The sequence below is a fragment of the Silene latifolia genome, chromosome X, assembly GCF_048544455.1.
Source record: "Silene latifolia isolate original U9 population chromosome X, ASM4854445v1, whole genome shotgun sequence".
Classification (NCBI taxonomy): Eukaryota; Viridiplantae; Streptophyta; class Magnoliopsida; order Caryophyllales; family Caryophyllaceae; genus Silene; species Silene latifolia.
The window spans coordinates 11,247,839-11,262,273 of record NC_133537.1 but is presented as its reverse complement, the minus strand read 5'-3'; the positions used below and the strand labels follow the sequence as shown (position 1 = coordinate 11,262,273).

Here is a 14,435-nt window from a genome sequence, read left to right as displayed (position 1 = left end):
TTCGAGCCGCTCGCGAGCTTTTCGAGTCAAGCCAGCCTTTGCTCGGCTTGACTCGTTAAGCTCTCGAGCCGAGCCCGAGCCCGAGTCGAGCTCGCACGAGCCGAGCTTTGACCGAGCTTTAACCGAGCCGATCTCGAGTTGCTCACGAGCTGTCTCGTCTCATTAACACCCCTACCTCCAACATATTCATTTATGTGTCGTTTGGTTCAAAGTATTGGAATGGATTGAAATGAACTGTGTTACCATAGGGGTACGAACTTAGAACCTCATATTGGTTCGACCCTGGAATGAATATAATAGCAGTAATAGGGTGGAATGAAGTTGAAAACTTGGGTGTAGACATGGGTATGAGATTCAAAGGGGTTGGAATGAAGTTAGAATTCATTGGGTATCTAACTCCATTCCAAAAGCTTCCAACCAAATACTAGAATGGATTGAATCAATTCCAATCCATTCCAAAAGTTTCAACCAAACACCCCTTTAGTAGATTGAAAAATCGGCCATTTTATACGTTTGGAGAATTTGGAAAACAATCGATAAAGGGAGAATAATTTGTCAACGAGTTTAGCAATCGGGTAAAAGTGGAAAGCCCAAAAATCCAAAATCCCCAAAACAAACTCATAGCCCACAACCAAAAACAGCCCAAATAATACCTAGCATAGCCCATACTCAGGTAGTCCAGTAACACTAAACAACTCCATAGCTCTCTCAGTGGCTTTGTGATTGCGATATTGCAATTTGCTTCATCCTCAAAATTACCAAAACTTAGTCAATGCTCATTCCAAGCATTTGATTCTTTAGGTTTGATTAAAATACTCGTCACAAAAAAATCCGAAATACTAATATCCTCATGGCAGCAGAAGAGCAAAGTGCATTAGTAGTAGCAAAGAATGAAAGAATAGCTGTGTTTTGGGATGAGGGGATGCTGAAACACGATCCGGGTCGGGGGGTATTCGACTCAGCATTTGACCCGGGTTTTTTGGATGTTTTAGAAGATCACCCGGAAAATGCGGATAGAGTAAGGAATATGGTTTCAATACTAAAACGTGGGCCCATTTCTCCTTTTATTTCATGGCATTCTGGTTCACTTGCTTCTACTTCTGACCTCCTCACTTTCCACTCTCCAGGTATTTATTTTGTCGCAAATTCTTGTTTAAGACGGAATTATCGCTACTGTGTATAGAATGGTAATTTTGTTATGACGTATGGGATGATTTATTTATGTGTCAGCTAGTTTCGCTGGTAAAGTGCAGAGGTTGTAAACAGGTAATTGTGATTTGTGATCGAATCTTGTAGCATTATGAATTTATGATTGGCCTAGTGCTCTTTTTAGGACAAAAGAGAAAATGTTGGATGATGAGTGTGGTCAGACTAATTCGGCTTATTCGGATTAATTTCAACTCATTTCATTTTAGGTCTCTTCCGTTCAGTTCGGTTTAGCTCAGCTCAGCGTAATTATGTTCAGCCTGACTCTGCTCAAATTAACTCTTATTTCAGCTCAACTGAATTATGTTAAGCACATTATAGGATAAATTTTGAAGACAAATGTATCCTAGTCCCCATACTCCAATTCCCCTCCCTTTCTCTCCCGTTTTGCTATCCAAACGAGCCCTAATAAGTCTATTGGGTTACTCGTATGGTCATTTGGTTTGGAATGAAGCCTTATTTTGTTTGTGGACATGGGACGGGACGGGTCTCCTCCTTGGTGGCTCCGCTAACATCTTTGGTGAAACTGGCTTATTGGCCTGTTAGACCCGGTTATGGGTCTAAATGGTACTCCGTAGCTACTACTCTAATCTGTTAATCAGTCGCCAAATTGGCGACTACCACTATCAGTCGCCAAATTTCGGCCGCCTGTTTTAGTTTTTCTTGTAGTGTCTTATAGACTCAAATCTTCCATTTCTTCCGGTATTAGTCCTTATATTGAGCACATCTGTGCAAATTGCGTTTTAATAAGTACTAACATGCAACTTCAAGCAGCTCCGCTGTATGGCCTTTAATTTTATGCATTTGACGAGAATGCTAATTCTTTTGCATGACTAAGATTTCTTTGATAACATGTATTGTTAGAATACATCAAGGAATTAGAGGAAGCAGACAAAGCCGGAGGAAAGATGATGTGTGCTGGAACGTTTCTAAACCCTGGTTCTTGGGAAGCTGCTCGCCTTGCTGCTGGCACAACACTCTCAGCTATGAAGCATTTACTCGACGGTCAAGCTAACATTGCCTATGCATTAGTAAGGCCGCCAGGTCATCACGCTCAGCCAACTCAAGCAGATGGATATTGCTTTCTGAACAATGCTGGTTTGGCTGTTCACTTGGCTTTAAAATCTGGTCGTGCTAAAGTGGTTGTTATTGACATCGATGTTCATTATGGAAACGGGACTGCTGAAGGGTTCTATGGCTCAAATGAAGTTCTTACCATATCGCTTCATATGAACCATGGTACTTGGGGGCCTTCCCATCCTCAAAGTGGTGCCATTGATCAGCTCGGTGAAGGAGATGGGTTGGGGTTTAATATGAACATACCGTTGCCAAATGGGAGTGGAGACCGTGGGTACGAGTATGCCATGAAGGAGCTTGTGGTTCCAGCTGTTAACAAGTTCCAACCGGAAATGATTGTTCTCGTGGTTGGCCAAGATTCAAGCGCTGTAAGTTGATTAATCCAGGCCTCGAAATAAATTACTGACTCTCGTTTCCATGTAAATATCGCTAATCTATTTAATACGGAGTATGATCCTATGTCTTTAGTTATGCATAGCTAATTACTTTGGTGCATGCATTCAGTTTGATCCAAATGGAAGGCAGTGCTTGACAATGGACGGATACAGAGAATTGACACGGATAATCCGAGGCTTGGCTGATTTCCATAGTAAAGGCCAATTTCTAATTGTCCAGGAAGGAGGTTACCAAATGACATATTCAGCCTTTTGTCTTCATGCAACCCTTGAAGGCGCATTGGATATTAGAAACCCGCTACTACCGGATCCTATCGCTTATTACCCCGAGGATGAAGGCTACACTGTGAGAGCAGTTGATGCTATGAAGCAATATTTCACAGCAAATGCTCCATTCCTAAAAGAAGCAAACTAGGAATAATCAATTTTAGATGATTTTGTTTTTCTTTTCCGTTGGTCTCTTTTGTGACGGTCACAAATTGGAAGAGATGTGACCATTTTATAATAACCAGTAACCATCCACAAATTTTTACTCCTATTTACTACGGAGTATCAAACAATGGTTACCTTTTATTATAAAATAGTTACAATTCTTTCGTCAAAATCTTGTAACGCGTTACAAATGAGAATTTGTGTTTTCCTATGTTATTGTTGGTTCATGATTGTATTTCAAAATGTACGTTAAGCCATCACTGACCAAAAACTTGTAATGGTTCATGGTTTTGCCACTTTGCCCCCCCTCTTACAAACTTGCATTGCCCCAGCAACACTTAAATCAATTGCTAGTTACCTTATTGAAGAAATCAAGTCGGTTGTTTCTAATTTTCATTGTGGTTCTCTTAGCTTTTGTCCTAAGAGAGTTAATAGAATAGCTCATAATCTTGTTCAGCGAGCAATGTTGTAAGTTATTCTATGTTTAGCTGTCAAAAAAAAATCAATTGCATGAACATTTCATAGTAATGAAGTTCTTACCATATCACACTAGACCTGGCTAACAGATCGGGTCATGTCGGGTTCGTGTCCGCGTCACATGTAAACGGGTCACAAACCCTCCAACCCAATGCCGACCCAATTAAATATCGTGTCGTGTTCGTGTCGACCCACTTACATAAATGAGTCATCAAGCTTTAACCCTAATCCGTTAATTTCGTGTCGGGTTCGTGTCGTGTTTACGTGTCATGTCCATATTTAGAAAGTTTAAGTATATTTATGTGATGGAGGATCAAGAAAAATCAGGCTTAATAAGGTAAACAAGTCATTCGTGTCGGGTTCGTGTTTAGAGAGCTCAACCCAAACCCAACCCAATTAAATATCGTGTCGTGTTCGTGTCAACCCACCTACATAAATGGGTCATTAAGCCTCAACCCAAACTCATTAATTACGTGTCGGGTTCGTGTCGTGTCATTGTTTGCCAGCTCTATATCACACCACCATAATTTTTTACTCGCTCCTAGTTGCTCATTTCTTTCCCCCTTCTATTTTGCACAAGAAATAAGGAAATTATTGTAGACCACAGAATACACTCTATCTCACATGCAACTCAATTTGAACCACACAAACCTAGACCTGTACTCGGGCTGGGCTGGCCAGGGGGCATGCCGGGCTCTCCTGGTCAGACCCGAGCCATGCCAGGGAGAGGGGCGGGCTTGGCCGGGCTGGGCTGGGTTGGGCTGGGTTGGGATATGCTTGACCAGGCCCGAGGCGGGCCGAGCTGACGGGCCTTACCAATTTATTTTTATTTCTTATTATTTTTGCTAAAATGGCGGGCCAAGGCCGGGCTGGGCTGGAATTTTAGGACCAGGCTCGGGGCCAGGGCGGGCCACGACCGGGCCGGGCCGGGTCAGGCCAAGTTGCATAAAATAACGGGCCAATGCGGGTCGGGTCCGGACCGGGCCGGTCGGGTCCGTGCTGATAGCCAGCTCTACACAAACCTAATAGGAATAATTATAATAGTTGGGACTCAACCATTACCTGAGGTTTTGGTTGAGATTGTTCATCTATCATGGTATCAGAACCAGCGTGACGAAAGGTCAAGGATTCAAATCCTGACAATCTCAATAACTCACGAAGTGGAATCTCAGCACATGGTACGAGGGAACAAGTGCACATATAATGGGACACCAAATAAAACAGAAGATCCTCACTAAAATAATATACTCTACACCATAATACCATATGGTTCAAATGGAGGCAAAGGACTGGAGGAGAACGTTAAACCATCATGCAATTGGAGTTCTATACAATTCAATAAGTAGTGTCGTGAATCATGTTGCAAGAAGATTTACTTTGTGCGAGAAAGATCTTGTAAAACCAAAAAGCCTTCTGTTATAGTAGTCAATCCGGATTTTACGCACTTCTTTCCCTTTTGTCTTTTTCTTTTCGGAATTTAAGATCATATAATAAAATTGATATCAAATTCTATTAAGCTAACGATTTGTCACGAAAAAAATATACACAAAATAAAACAGAAAATCTGTCTCTTTTTTTCACTTTATATCAAACTTTTTTTTAACTACGGAGTACATTTTAACAGGTTTGTGGCGTGTTTGAATTCCAAAATTGATGGTTCAACCAAATACAAGAAAGCATACATAATGGGCCTATAGACTATAGTACTACATGTATACATGTAGGGACTATTACTATCAACTTTGAAAGGTTAGGCAAAAAAGAACCTTCATAGTTCATTTTTTCTATAGTGTGGTCACTCAAATACATTACCGAATTGACAATTGTTTCTCATTTTTCAATTATTGTACTTGCATTTTTGTAATTTATTAACTTGATATTATGTTTGATTTGAGATTTTATCAAAAATATAGTTGGCATTGTTAGTCGTCGACAAGTGAACGAAATTTGTATCATGTAATGTTATGGTGCCGGTTAGTAAAATGCACTATTACCTTTTCTCATAAGGAGAAAATATAATGCACTTCTGTTCTTTTCGATGAAAGGAGATGAGCTAAAATAAACGAGTTGAGTTGAGTTGAGTTGAGCTAAATTGAATGAAGTTTAATTAAAATGAATATAACGGAAGTAAGAGTTAATTTGAATATAGCTAAGCTGAATTGAGTTGAGCGGAATGGAATTGAATTGATTTAAGCTAAAATAAATTGAAATGAACTAAAATTAAGCTAGAAAGAACATGTCATAAGATTATGATATTTGAGACACCAAATATTGAATGCTTGATATATTAGTGAAAATAGACTCCGACTTAAAAAACAAAATACACAAGAGCTTGATTTTCAAATATGTCTATAGTCTCGTATAAGAACTCATATCTTAATTCTTAAATCTCGTTGTACATTATAATTTCTAAAGCTAAATAAAATCCCTTATATTTCCTATTCTACCATATTTCGAATAGTATGAATTTGGTAAAGCTTTTTGAGAGACGGAACTATTATTTTTTTTTTTTTTTTTTTTTGCGTATTATGAGCATTTATGTTTGACTGTTTGTAAGAAATAATTTTAGTCTATAATTATGCGCATTTTAGTATCAAAAACGAGTGTTATTGTTTTATGGGTTATGTAAATACAACCCATTGGGTTGTATTTAAGCAACTAAAAGAGAAAATAAATAGTTAATATATGCATTAATTACATTAATTTATATGCATTAATTACATTAATTTATACTCCCTCCACTTTTTTATATATGACTTTCTCACATTTCGAGACACTCCCTTCTCTCTTCAATATCTCTTAAAATATAAGACTAAATATTATGATATGTATACTCATATGAAAGAGTTTTTCGTAAGGAATTTAATGATACCATTTTTATATTTTTTGAACAAATATATTTTTGTAAATATTAAAGTCAAAGGCTTACCTCGTAAATACAAAACGTCATATATAAAAAAGTGGAGGGAGTATGTAATTTACTCTCTAATTTCTAAATTAATAGGAGTACCAAATATAAAAGGGTATTAAATGTTTAATTATTTCCCTTGTTTTATTTATGATCAACCGACATACTAATTGTAGTCTGAAAAATTAGTTTGCGCAATCAATTGTAGCATGTAGTTTGATTGGTGCATTGCACTTAAATTCAAACCGAGTCTCTGAGCCACACACTTGTTTTGATACTAAAAGTCTAATTTTACCTTTATTTGATTTGATATTATTTACCTTGGATCCGTTTATATGGAACATGCAACATCTTTTCACCCCTTCATAATAACTTATCACGCTTGTAAACAAGACTTACTATTTACGTAAAAGCACTCGACTACAACATTACAAACGACATTTAATAATAAAATCCTAGATAAAGATTTACGATTGACAAAATTAACAATAATAAATCTAATTGAAGACGTTATCCGACCTCAAAGATATAGACCGTTAAGACGTACATAGATTATTTTAAATATACTTTACATATGTACGAGTAATACGGATCTGCAGATGTTAAGTAGCTAAGTTGTTAAAATGTTAAAGTCATGGGAGATGATAGTCATGTCCTGAGTTTGAACTTTGAACACCATTAGCTTTAAAATCGTTTTTATAACAATAATTTCAAGTGAAATTTATTGCAAATTAAGTGTTCCCTTAAGACCATAACCAAGTAAAGGGTTAGTAATGTTTTGACCAATTAACACACTTTAAATAAGTGGAAGTAAAAAGTTCAAAATAAATTAAAGCAAATCGATTTGAGCGTGACTAGTTCACTAAAAACATGCTTAAACTTGGCTTTCATGTTCAGGTATTTTGACTTGTTTAACAAAGGGTCAAATTAAAAAGAATTCAATATCATTGTCAAAAAAAAAAAAAAAAAAAAAAAAATTCAATTTGTGCATTGAAAGAAACATTTATTAAGGAGAATAATTTACCTAAAATTCTGAGTAAATCATTAACGTATGTACGTACAGGTTTTATTAGGACTATTTAATATGTATTTATGTGTGCAAATGACTTGAAATGTTTTAAATGAAACTTTTAAAATTATACTAGTGATCAAAGCTTGGCTCTCAAACTCATTCAAAGTGATCCCGAGCTTGAGCAGTTAGCCAGTTAAGCAATTGTCGAGCTTGACCTATATATTTGATGAGTTCGAGCTACATACAAATCTTACAATGACATTTGTTTTAACTTATATGTTAATTTAACGAATTAATCTTAAAAAAAATAGCTTGAAAATTATAGATGATTTAAAACATCTTAACTGAAACTCTATTCAAGTTTTTTATATTATTCCAGTTAATCTCGGCCATCAATTTTTAAATTTGACAAGAGTTTCACCCTAACATTATTTTCGCAATAAAAATTTAAAACCGTCTTAACTCTTAAGCTCAACTGTGATTAAGTTTTCCGACTCTTTTACCCTTTACCACTAAACATCGATATAATCCATCCTTAGTGACACAACTCACAATCGTATAAGATCGATCATCATTCATCAGTTTCACAAACAATTCGTATAAAATCTTAAGAAATCGTAGGAATGTTCGGAAACTTTCACGTGAATCTTGTTCATCACTAGTAGCACTAGATTACTTCCTGTTTGGCATTTGTGGAAGCTTCACCTACACGGATCTTCAACCCTAAATACTTTTACTTTTGCTTTTTCATTTATACTAATTTGAAAGTTTGTGGGATGTAAAGGCCCCTCCCTAGTAGATCATCTGTAAGTCTGTAACAACACATATATAGTTAAGAATTTTGTACATAACAAGTTGTAAATATAAATCTCCTCTTTTTTACACTCCGTATTACTTACTGGTAGTAGAGGCAGACGGAGGCTAGCAGAAACGATCACGATGCCTGAACAAATGAAAAAAAATTAAAGCTATTGGTTGAAATTTACAATCTTTTTTCACTTTACTTTAATACTCGTTGAACCCTTTTTCGGCTCTTAGAATATAAAATTGATCATCTAACAATAAACTTAAGCTTTTAGTTGAAATGATTTCTTGATATGGTATCAGAGTTAGTGTGATGAAGAGGTCACGAGTTCAAACTTCAAATCTCACTACCCCTCCTTTCTAAAATTAAATATTAGCATCGGGTATAGGGAAGCTTGCCGTGCATCCACACTTCAAACCCGATAAACAACATTCGTGTGAGAGAGCGTAAACGTGTTATTAAAATATACTCGTAAAATCGATTATGAAACTCCAACCATCAACTTAAGGCCTTAAGCGGATTCTGCTGTACCGACCTTCTCATTTTACCCCCTTTAATTTAATTAAAAAATAAAAAACAAGATGTCCAACTCGGCCTATTTCCCGTGAACATAACTACAAAAAACACAATCTCAAATTAATTTTTTTTTTTTTTTACATTAACTACTCTAAACTGTACCTACACTACACTCATCATCTCATGCTGTGTCTTCCCCTAACTATGACACTCAACTCTCCATAAACTCCACAAATGTTTCACATTCATTAGATCCATCCACATTCTCCTATAATTCTTTCTTTTTTTACAAAAATATTCTAAATTTCATACAAAATTTCCTTTTTTTTTTATATATATTTTGTCTAAAAATTTCAACTTTTTACAAAAAAAAAAAAAAAAACACCTTCAAGTTATGCAAAAATCATTGAAAAAACAATCCAAAATATAAAACCATGCAAAAAGATCAAATTTTTATGATTTTTAAATGTTATAATTTAGTGGGTTTTTGTTTAATTTCAGTAATTTGGTGTCAAACTAACCCAAATGATTTAAGAATCTTAAATGAATTCAAAAATGGTTTAGAAAATCCTGAACTTCTTCAATGGCCTGCAAAAGATGATGATCCATGTGGTAATAAATGGAAAAATGTGTATTGTGATGGTGATAGAGTTACACAAATTCAAGTCCAAAATTTTGGACTTAAAGGCACAATACCCAAAGATTTTAATCAATTAACAAAATTGCAAAATTTAGGGTTTCAAAAAAATAAATTTCATGGAAAATTACCCTCTTTTAGTGGATTAACTGAGTTAAAATATGCATTTTTAGATTACAATAATTTTGATGAAATTCCCTTAAATTTCTTTGATGGGTTGGTAAATCTTGAGGTTTTAGCATTAGATAATAACCCTTTTAATGCAAGTAATGGAGGTTGGTTTTTACCTGATGATGTTGGGAAATTAACCTCTTTGGTTAATTTTTCAGCTGGTGGGTGTAATTTAGTTGGTAATTTACCTGAATTTCTTGGGTTTTTACCAAATCTTAATGCTTTAAGACTTGCTTATAATAATTTTACTGGGTTTTTACCTTTGAGTTTTAACCAGTCAGTATTGCAGATTTTACTGTTGAATAATCAGCTTGGTGAAGGTTTTACTGGCACAATTGATGTTATTACCACAATGCCTTACCTTACTCAGGTATGGCTTCATGGGAATCACTTTACTGGCCCAATTCCGGCCGCTATCGCGAATTTAACATCTTTAAGGGATCTTAATCTGAATGGTAATCAGCTTGTTGGTGTAATCCCTGAAGGGTTAACATCATTAGGGTTGAATAAGTTGGATGTTAGTAATAATTTGTTGATGGGTGCAATTCCTAAGTTTAAGTTTAGTAATTTTTCGTATGGATCGAATGCGTTCTGTCAGTCTGTTCCTGGTACTCCATGTTCTCCTCAAGTTAATGCACTTATAGATTTTCTAAGTGGTGTTGATTACCCTAGCTTTCTTGCTTCTCAATGGTCTGGTAATGATCCATGTGAGGGACCTTGGTTAGGTGTAAGTTGCGATTCGGATTCAAATGTTATTGTTCTTAATTTGCCTAATAGACATCTTAATGGCACCCTTAGTCCTTCAATTGGTAGTTTGGATTCGCTGCGTCAGATTCGACTAGGAGGGAACCATCTTACTGATCAAATCCCTGGAGCTTTGACTAAGTTGAAGTCTTTGACTATGTTAGATGTGAGTGACAATAATTTTAATCCTCCTGTGCCTAAGTTTCGAGCTGGTGTTCGTCTCGTCACTGCTGGAAACCCGTTACTTGTTGCAAACCGTAGTAGCATTACCATTGCTCCTGCTGGTAGCCCACCGCGTCTTAGTAGCCCGCCGCCTACATTGCCTGCTTTTTCTCAGGGGCGTGCGGTCCCACCTCAATCCGAGAAAAAGCATGGTCATGGTCATGGTCATGGTCATGGTATCGGTCTGAATCACAGTCCGAGTTCTCCCTCTTACAAGCAAACTAGGCCTGGCAAACCCAAACGATTCACTTTCATTGTGGTAATTGCTTCAATTGCTGCTGCTGTTGTGTTGGCACTTCTTCTGTGTCTGTTATACATTTTTTGTTGTAAGAAAAAGGGCGATGCGACATTTGAGGCAAATGGGTCTGTAGTTGTTCACCCTAGGGATCCCTATGATCCCAACAATGTGGTGAAAGTAGCGATCTCAACTAACAACACCGGAAGCTTATTTACCCAAACTGCGAGCAGCTCCGAGAGTATGGCTAGTAGTGGAGTGACAAATTCTCATGTGATTGAATCTGGAAACTTGGTCATATCAGTTCAAGTTCTTCGAAAAGTGACCAATAATTTCGATGAAGAAAATCTACTCGGTCGTGGTGGGTTTGGGGCAGTTTACAAGGGGGAACTTGTGGACGGGACAAAAATAGCGGTTAAGAGAATGGAGGCAGGGGTGATTAACAGTAAACAGTTGGATGAATTTCAGGCTGAAATTGCTGTTTTGTCGAAAGTGAGGCATCGTCATTTAGTATCTTTGTTTGGTTACGCCACTGAAGGAAAGGAAAGGCTGTTAGTGTATGAATATCTGCCTCACGGGGCTTTAAGCAAGCATTTGTTTCATTGGAAGAGCATGAAAACCGAGCCATTATCTTGGAAAAAGAGGCTTAGCATTGCTTTGGATGTTGCTAGAGGTATGGAATATCTTCACGCATTGGGACAACAGAGTTTCATACACCGAGACTTGAAATCTTCGAATATTCTATTGGATGAGGAGTATAGGGCTAAAGTTTCCGACTTTGGGTTGGTGAAACTTGCCCCTGATAAAGAGAAGTCTGTTGCTACTAGACTTGCAGGAACATTTGGGTACCTGGCTCCTGAATATGCTGGTATGCAATGCTTTTCTTAAACTTTCTGACGTTTATTTTTCGTAATGATATAATGATATAGGACGTCATATATTTGTATGAGTGGTTAAATGTTTGCGTCTTTAGCGAGTAAACTTGTACTTTTGGTTCTGCAATTTTGTTTGTGTACCGCTGTTTATGTGTTTATATCTTAGACGTCAGCTGTATGTTTCGCTGGTAAGCCTATTTGTTTTTTTTTTCCTCATATTGTAGAAAAATGTTTCATTTAGCGGTGTTTAACTCGGATTTCCTTTCATAAATTTTGATGCATGATTGTTCTTTTCACACTTACTGTCAATCTTTGATATTGGAATTTGGTCATTCGCGCCAATTTAACCAACCTTCCTTCGGATGCTTCAGCGACAGGAAAAATCACGACTAAAGTCGATGTTTTCAGCTACGGAGTGGTACTAATGGAACTCTTAACCGGCTTAGTAGCACTCGACGAGGACAGATCTGAAGAAAGCCGATATTTGGCAGAATGGTTCTGGAGAATAAAGTCAAACAGAGAAACTCTATTAGCCGCAATTGATCCTGTTTTAAACATCAAAGAAGAACTTTTCGAGAGCATTACCATAATAGCTGACCTGGCAGGGCACTGCACAGCACGGGACCCTAACCATCGTCCTGATATGGGTCATGCAGTGAGCGTACTTAGCCCCCTGGTCGACAAATGGAAGCCATACTTTGATGAAACAGAAGATTATTTAGGCATCGATTACAGTCAACCTCTGAAGGAGATGCTGCAAGGATGGCAAAAGGAAGAAGTCGAAAGCAAGGATAATAGTTATTGTACAAGCCTTGATAATAGCAGGGGAAGTATACCTGCTAAACCTACTGGATTCGCGGACTCCTTCACGTCCGCTGATGGCCGATGAACTCTCATTAGTATTTTCTATAATATCAGTAGGAATTTCACACTTGTGTAGATGAATGTTGAGACACTTTTAAGTTTAAATGTTTAGTGTGTATATTAGTATATGCTTGTGTTGGTTAATTACTACTTTCGCGGTTGTTTGTGTAATTACCTTTGTGCTACATTAAGTTTTGTAAGGTAAGCTACTATTTCTGGCAACCACATTTCCTTTTCTTATCGAGTGAGTCTTGTGTAAGATCGTTTAACCACAAGTTATACCGTAAATTATTGTCACTTGAGTCGGTCACAGGCTATGATAGTATTCAAACCGATTTAAATAATGTTAAAAAGGAAAAGAGGTTATGAGACTTCATAACGTCTCGTGACGTCAATCTTATGTAGGATCGTCTAACCATAAGTTATACAACAAGTGACTTGTGACGGTCATAGGTTATGATGGCATTCACAACTAATTTAAATAATGTTAAAAATGAAAGGGGTTTGTGAGACATAACCCTGTAACCATCACAAGCAAGACTTGGTGAAGTTATACTCGGTAGTAAATGGTATGGGGCTATAGAGTATGGAGCATGGACTAGTACAAGAGCATGCAGTTGCTATTATGTCTAAAATTTCGTGTACCTGACCAGGTAGGGAGGGAATTGCAGGAAAATTGATTGTTGTACCAAATTATTTAATGATGCTACGTGCTACCTAAAATGTGTACGTCCTAAAATTTTGGATACTTCTAGTCAGCATTAAAATGATTTTGTCGGTAGACCATATTCGTGCTTATTTTTTCCTGGTAAATTATTTAACGGTGTGTTTGTATTGAGCGAATTGGAGGAAAAAAAAAGAGAGTGAGAGTAGGGGATTTAAAATTTCTTGATTGGATAGCAAATGAGGGTGGAGGGAAATGGAGGGGGGGAGATTTGGAGGGATCCAATTACCCTCCTCCAATCCTAATCAAAATCTCTACGCAATAGGCGAGATTTAGGGTGTGTTTGGATACCATTTTAGGAGGGAAAGGGAGAGGAGGGGGAGTGAGGGGAAGGAAAGGTAGGGGAGGGGAGGGGAGAGAAAATAAATTATGGTTGTTTGGATAACAAAAATGATGAGAGGGTGATGGAAGGGGAGTAAGAGGGAGATGGTAGAGTGGATGGAGGATGATGATGAAATGAGAGTTAAAAATAGTTTTCCTTCCAAATCTTGCCAATGATGAAAAGATTTTAGTTTGGTATAAAGGAGGGAAATTAAATCCTCTCATTCCCCTCCCCTTCCATTTCCCTCCTTCCATATACTAGTTTGGATGCCCGTGCGTTGCAATAGGATAATTAACTTAGTAAAAAAATTGGTTATAATTAATGTCTTAATATTTACATCTTATGTCTAATCATTTATTTAGATATGATCAAAAGTCAAAATATCTTATTTAAGAGACGCAAAAGATGTTAGGTTGATAACTAAGTTCCAAGGATGTCTCATATTTATAATCATAAGACCACTACATCTTATGTTAATCTTTCGATGTTGGACAATTCTATTATTTTTATATAATCCTATATTATTTTTCAATGTGGGACATATAACATACTAAGAAGTACACAATTTTATATATGTACAAATTATATGAAATTTATACGCTAATGATATCATTTTTACCGCGAATCAAATTATGTTATTTTCATAATTTTCTTAACGATATTTTTTTGCCAAATGAAATTTAAAATTTTTTATATAAAAATTAGAAACATCACTTGAATATATATAGGAAATAAATATTATAATAATTAAAAGATTCTCCACTTTGTTTTTTACATCAAAAAATATTATTTATGATACTTTTCTAAATTAAT

At 36.5% G+C, this 14,435-nt stretch overlaps 2 protein-coding genes across 2 annotated transcripts; both read left to right on the top strand.

The window, feature by feature from the left end:
• The first annotated feature begins 683 nt into the window (after positions 1–683).
• On the top strand, positions 684–3,421 carry LOC141622849 (histone deacetylase 8). Its single transcript, XM_074438868.1, has 3 exons — positions 684–1,127; positions 2,071–2,651; positions 2,788–3,421. Exons 1-3 carry the CDS (start codon positions 851–853, stop codon positions 3,091–3,093), a joined length of 1,164 nt encoding a protein of 387 aa, XP_074294969.1. The 5' UTR covers positions 684–850; the 3' UTR covers positions 3,094–3,421.
• A 5,518-nt stretch (positions 3,422–8,939) lies between these two features.
• LOC141622848 (receptor protein kinase TMK1-like) lies at positions 8,940–12,798 on the top strand. The gene is made up of 2 exons (XM_074438867.1): positions 8,940–11,705; positions 12,084–12,798. Exons 1-2 carry the CDS (start codon positions 9,263–9,265, stop codon positions 12,599–12,601), a joined length of 2,961 nt encoding a protein of 986 aa, XP_074294968.1. The 5' UTR covers positions 8,940–9,262; the 3' UTR covers positions 12,602–12,798.
• The last annotated feature ends 1,637 nt before the right edge of the window (positions 12,799–14,435 follow it).

Excerpts from the sequence above, each read along its gene's own strand:
- LOC141622848 (XM_074438867.1), top strand. The coding sequence starts at position 9,263 with ATGCAAAAAGATCAAATTTTTATGATTTTTAAATGTTATAATTTAGTG. Across the intron at positions 11,706-12,083 it reads CCTGGCTCCTGAATATGCTG|CGACAGGAAAAATCACGACT; the intron begins GTATGCAATGCT and ends CGGATGCTTCAG.
- LOC141622849 (XM_074438868.1), top strand. The coding sequence starts at position 851 with ATGGCAGCAGAAGAGCAAAGTGCATTAGTAGTAGCAAAGAATGAAAGA. Across the intron at positions 1,128-2,070 it reads CCTCACTTTCCACTCTCCAG|AATACATCAAGGAATTAGAG; the intron begins GTATTTATTTTG and ends ATGTATTGTTAG. Across the intron at positions 2,652-2,787 it reads TTGGCCAAGATTCAAGCGCT|TTTGATCCAAATGGAAGGCA; the intron begins GTAAGTTGATTA and ends GCATGCATTCAG.